Source organism: Morus notabilis, unplaced genomic scaffold (genome assembly GCF_000414095.1).
Source record: "Morus notabilis unplaced genomic scaffold, ASM41409v2 Scaffold329, whole genome shotgun sequence".
Classification (NCBI taxonomy): Eukaryota; Viridiplantae; Streptophyta; class Magnoliopsida; order Rosales; family Moraceae; genus Morus; species Morus notabilis.
The window spans coordinates 536,981-543,074 of NW_010358084.1; the positions used below are offsets into that span (position 1 = coordinate 536,981).

General features: G+C 35.0%; 1 protein-coding gene across 2 annotated transcripts; it reads right to left on the reverse strand.

Moving 5' to 3' along the window:
* Window positions 1-784: 784 nt before the first annotated feature.
* Window positions 785-1,636, reverse strand: LOC21409898. 2 transcript variants are annotated; one of them, XM_024161470.1, is made up of 2 exons: window positions 1,246-1,636; window positions 785-1,045 (listed from the first exon to the last, which is right to left on the reverse strand). In XM_024161470.1, the coding sequence occupies exons 1-2, from the start codon at window positions 1,603-1,605 to the stop codon at window positions 851-853; spliced, it is 555 nt and encodes a 184-aa protein (XP_024017238.1). In that variant the 5' UTR covers window positions 1,606-1,636; the 3' UTR covers window positions 785-850. The 2 variants fall into 2 exon arrangements, with proteins under 2 accessions (XP_024017238.1, XP_010090044.1); XM_010091742.2 differs by having other exon boundaries at window positions 796-875; window positions 1,076-1,636.
* Between the last annotated feature and the right edge of the window lie 4,458 nt (window positions 1,637-6,094).

The window sequence follows — 6,094 nt, forward strand, 5'->3', positions numbered from 1 at the left end:
TATTTAAAATATATATATATATATAATAAATTACACGTGCTTCCGAGGGGTCCTTAGAAGATTCCACGAGACACCCGAGAATCGAGACCAAATGTAAAACATTTTTTTATAAACACAAAATGCCAAAAACCCATTTCCATCAAAACCACGTTTTATCTGTTTTAACCCATTGGCCAACTCCATCTACCCTCTTTTTGCATGCCAAACTTATAAAATAATCATATGGACCCAAAAGAAACGGAAAAGAAGCAACAAAAATAAATAATAAAAAAAAAAGTTTGGTTCGAAAGGACGAATCAAAATATGGAAAAACTACGGTAATGGTTAATGCATGTTCTGAGTACCGTATGCCTTTTTGCAGTGAAATGAGAAATGGAAAGAAAATTGACACAAACAAAACAAGGAGTAAAGACAACGTATTTTTTTTTTTTAAATAAAACTTTCCATCTTTTTTCTACCATGCACGCTTCTATTACCATAGAAAGACAAAAGTAGATGAGCAAAATGCTTCCTCTTTTACTCCACTATATTCCTTTTCTATTCACATTTTTAAACAAAACAAAATCCTATCACTAATCACTCTTCTACTTCTAATTACTGATTTATGTCACCTAATCACCACCCAACACCATTAACAAAACCCACCCAAAAACGTAGAAATTTCAAAAAAAAAAAAAAAAAAACCTGTCCAATGTCTAAAATGCCCCTACCGGCTTCCCCTACGCTAGTGACTGCTCCGGAAAGATCTCACCCAAAAACCCCGTAAACAAACCCCCCCAAAAAACGTAAAAATTTAAAAAAAAAAAAAAAAAAACCTGTCCAATGTCTAAAATGCCCCTACCGGCTTCCCCTACGCTAGTGACTGCTCCGGAAAGATCTCACCCAAAAACCCCGTCAGCGAATCGTCGTCGAGGTCCAACCCATCCCACTCGCCGCCAAACCCCTCCTCCGCGCGTCCTCCCCACGCTCCGTCCATATCCGCCGTGAACCCGCTAGCGAACAGCTCGGACCCGGCGGCGGAGAAGCTGGCCATGTCGACGCTGGCCTCCCCTACGCTAGTGACTGCTCCGGAAAGATCTCACCCAAAAACCCCGTCAGCGAATCGTCGTCGAGGTCCAACCCATCCCACTCGCCGCCAAACCCCTCCTCCGCGCGTCCTCCCCACGCTCCGTCCATATCCGCCGTGAACCCGCTAGCGAACAGCTCGGACCCGGCGGCGGAGAAGCTGGCCATGTCGACGCTGGCCATGACGGAAGAGTCCCAGTCGGAGAACGACGAGCCGCAGCTCTCCTCGTTGCCGTTAATGGTGACGTATGACGACGGCGTCGTTTGGAAGACGCTCGCCGGCGACGTCGAACGGTAGTACGGATTCTCAGTGAACCTCACCTTGTTTGCCTCCGCCGCGCAGCCCTTCTCCGCCTCCAGAAGCTCCACAATCAGCCGATTCTCTTCTTCCTCCTCGTACTCCTCCATCGACAGCCACGCCATAATGTCCTCTCCGACGTCGTCACTTTCGTCCTCTCGCTGCTGCCTCTTCGCCTCCGGCGACGTCTCTCTCTCCTCCTCTTCGCTGTTTTCTGGTGATCTCCTACGTCTGTCCTTCATTTCAACAGAGAAAGCAAGAGACAGAGAAGAGAGCGAGTATTTCCAGTGTTGCATTTTCGAGTGTGTGTGTATATATATACACGTTGTATTTCACCGATACGTACAGTTTGTTAGGTTCCGAGAGAATCCCCAGGAAAGGAAGGATCTGGACTGGACCCATCTTTCGGTGGGTCCTACTAGTAGCATCACCGTTTAGAATATTGACCGTTGGATTGAAGGATTTGTGCTTTGTGCGTAATCGGACGGTGAGGGCTAGGAGGTTGGTGCCAACGAGGCAAGAAAAAGTGTGCCACGTGGTATTTGGTTACGTGTCAAGATACGAATAGACGGCGGGAAATCGTGGATGGAAGAGGAAAAGACAAAAATGCCAGCGAGGTTTCTTAATCGTTGCAGGCGCGTGTTCGTACACGCGAAAAACAGTGGCGTTTTCTCTGTTGAATTTCCTATTATACCCACGCGGTGATTAGGAAACGAGAATTATCTCTGTAGGAATAATAAATAAATGACAAGTGAGTTGGTGAAGGAAGCATTTAGAGAAGGGTAATCTGGATTTGGCGTCTTATCCTCGATTTTGTTTTCTTTTTTAATTGAATTTATAAGAAAGGAAAATACGTTGCCTATTAAAAGGAGGACAGATGTATGTGTGTAGATGTTAGATTATAACGCAATATTAATGTGATTTTAGTCCCTATGGTATGATGAAATTTTATACAAAGAATTTTCAAAACAAAAAATATAGGAAGACAATAATTATATTGATTTGTCTTATTTAAACATTTGAAAAGAAGAAACAAACAAGTTTTCATTGCTCTTTATTTTTTCTAGTTCATGTCACCTTTTAAAATTTAACTTGTGCATTGAAATAGAAAACGCTACTCACAATCCTTATAGAATTTGATGCAAGATTCACATTGTCTTGTGTTGAAATTTGCGTAAATATACATGATCGAGAATTTTAACTTGTTCAACATGTATATTTTATCTCCCGTAAAGAGATTTGTTTATAAGAAATTAATAACTTTGAGATTATTAAAAAGTAAGGCCGGTAATATGGATCACGATACGACAATACGACTCGAAAATGACATGAATTTTGCGGGTTAAGGTTGAGAAAAAAGATGTTCGGATCAGAATTAGATCGACTTGAAATTGACATGAAAAACACGAGTCAATTTTAGGTTGGACCCACCTAGTCCGAACACGACACGAAACTCGTAAAAAATTAAAAAATACATATATTTTTCATTACATATTTTTTATTTTATTTATCATGATAGTTATATTTAAAATCTTATACTATTATTTGCTTAATTTTAATGGATGTTATTGCCCGTTCACTTCGCTGATTCGAGTTTAGAATTTGAGTTGAGATGTGACTTTATGTGAGAGCTTTTTACTGTAATAAAAAAGTTAGATGTGATTGTTTGTGAGAGCTTTTTACTGTAGAAAAACTCGAATTCTAAACTCGAATCAGCCAAGTGAACGGGGCAGTGTATTATGAATTTTAAGTTATTTTTAATCGTTTCTTTCTAAATGTCCTTATAGTAAAAAGTTCTCATAAATAATCACATTTAATTTTTTTTTTTACAATAAAAAACTCTCATATAAAGTCACATCTCAATTCAAATTAAAAACTCGAATCAGTGAATAAACGAGCCTTAAAAGTAGATAATTTTTGTATTAATTTCAAATTTACAGATTAATTTTATGTTACAAATTGTGTTTAAATTAATTATAAATTTAAAAATAAATAATTAAAATATAACACGTGACACGAATTCTAGTTTTTCCAACAACCGTTTTAGTTTTAGAAATTAGAATTCACGTGTCAAGAAAATACATTGTACGAAAAGGGTAAAAATGTCATTTACGAGAAATACGAAACTACAGTCTGATGCCTACAAGCCTACCAGGCTACGAATACGATTGACGTTGACGCTAGTAATAAGATATCGTAGGAGGCTATTAAAGAAGGAAAAAAAAAAGACAAAACAAAACAAAAAAAGAGAGAGAGAGGAGGAGAGCGTGGAAATGGGGCGCGTGTGTTAAGGGGGACAGAGAGAATTGTGGGTGTGGCGATCGTGGGCTGAGACCGCGCTGCTCGCCGCACTCGGACACGTTGGATTGGGAAGTAGGTCGGCGGGCATACGCACCCACCAACACGGTACATGGCTCCTCCATGTGGGCCCATTTGACACGTAAGCCTAATTAAAGCCCAATTTCGTAAAACTTTCTTCCACCAACAAATTTAAGTTTGCAATATTAGCCCTTGAACTATGATCATTTTTATTATTTTAGTCCTCCGAGCTTTTTCTGGCACATTACTCCCTGGATTTTGATTATTTAACAGTTTTATACCTCGTATTAAAATTAACGCAAAATTTCTGATGTTCAAGAGACACATTCACATCCCTAACCACAGTAACCGAAAAGTTTTACAAAAATATGTTATAGTTTCTAAAAGATTGTAACAACAGTAAAAAGAATGACATGTTTGTCGTGTTTGGAATTTTTTTTGTTTTTGTTTTTGTTTTTCACTTTTTTTGAGAAAAAAAAAACGATTTCAAAACGGAGTTTGACATAATTAAAGATAAAAAATAAATAAATAAAAAAATTTTAGTTTAGTGTAAAATGAGAGAGAAATGAAAAATAATTTTTAGTTATTTTTCATTTTTTATTTTCGTTTTCTCCTCTCTCGAGCAGAGAGAAGGACATTATTGGGGTTTTTTATACAAAATAATCTTTTGATAAAACTACCAAACGTATTTTTAAAAATAATTTATATCTAAGATTAAAAATGTTTTTATTTTTATTTTTATACAAAAAATAAAATTATTTTAAAACGAGTTTCAAACGCATAAATTATTTTACTCTATTAATAGAGTAAGTCTTTTTAATCGTCAGATGAAATTTAGTGATCGAATCTATGAGTGCAAATGTTAAAATGACACATTATTGAACACAAAAACTGTTTCACATATTGATCCAATCATTAAAATTTTGTCCAATAGCTACAAAAACTCGTTCTACCAGTAGGACAAAAAAATACCTTATCGTAAAAATTTTAATAAATTTATTCATTCTTAAGTAATATGATCAGCTTATTTTGAAGAAGATTAATATAAGTCAGTAAATTCTGAGTTTTAAGTCTATTACCTTGTAATTTATAGAATTAAGATTTGTAATCTAACTTGTTAGTCATGATGTTAAGATGTTTCTATTCATTTCTAGTGAGAAGTCTCTTTCTCTCTCTATATATAATATAAATAATTTTCCCTTACTAAAGCGAAGGGGAAAGTCTTCACTTAGTAGTCAGCATTCTACAAACAACTTGTCAACTCTACGAAGTTTTGCTTTTTGTAGCCGGCCCATAATGCCTCTCTCCATTTGCTCATAATACTGGTATCGTTCGCTTCACCAATTTGAGTTTAGAATTTAAATTTTATTACAGTAAAAAGTTCTCAGAAACAGTCACATTTAACTTTTTTGCTACAATAAAAAACTCTCACATAAAATCACATCTCAACTCAAATTACAAACTTAAATCAGCGAAATGAACAGATCTTCTAAAATAGTCAATTTTCAACATGAAATCGATTTTTTGGACTCGTCTTTGTCCTGAAAGCGCGAAGCTTCTAAAATGAGTCAATTTTCTCTTTCTCAAGGTCCCTGAACTTGTCAATTTTTAGTACTTGTGTCTCCAACTTAAAATTTTAGACAATTGTGAGTCCAAATTTCAATTCTTTTTTGTCCTTGGGTCTTTATTTTAAAATATTGAAAACTAGGTCCCAAAACTCACATTTTCTTGACAACCGTTAGTCACCATATGATTTTTCTTTTCTTTTTTACACTTCAAATGCCATGAAAGCTCAACATTTGAAGGATTTCTTGCACCTCAAGTCCCAACAAAAAAAAAAATTTGTTTTTTTTTTGTTTTTTTTTTGTTTTTTTAAAAGCCCCCAATCGTGTTGTCTTTAATATGGATATATTATGTTGTTGTTATTCTTATTCTTCTTCAAATTTTTATTGCTTATTTTTATGGAATTTCAATTATGATGATAACTTAATGATAAAAAAGTACATAAATAATCTAATATAGAACTTAATCATTAAGGTTATGTCCAACAAGAAGAGAACAAATTGAAAAGAAAAGGAGATAAATAACTTAGCTAACAAAACGGAGAGTGAAAAGAGAGGATATTCTCTTATAATTTTATATATAGGAGGAAGAAAAGAAAAACAAAATTATCTCCTCTAATTTGCCTAAATTTGAAGTGATCAGAAGCAATTAGAATATTGATTTTGAATCTCCCATAAAATTCAATTTTCTGTTAACCTATCATGTCAAATAACTATAGATCTAAAATATCACACATTGATCTTCTCATACTTATCCCTTAAATCTTCACTTTTATTTTGTTTGAAACTTGTATTTCACATTTAAAATAAATGTGAAAAGTAGAAAACCAAAATTTCCTAAAAAAAAAAT

Excerpts from the sequence above, each read along its gene's own strand:
- LOC21409898 (XM_024161470.1), bottom strand. The coding sequence starts at position 1,605 with ATGAAGGACAGACGTAGGAGATCACCAGAAAACAGCGAAGAGGAGGAG. Across the intron at positions 1,046-1,245 it reads ACTGGGACTCTTCCGTCATG|GCCAGCGTCGACATGGCCAG; the intron begins GCCAGCGTCGAC and ends AGCGTAGGGGAG.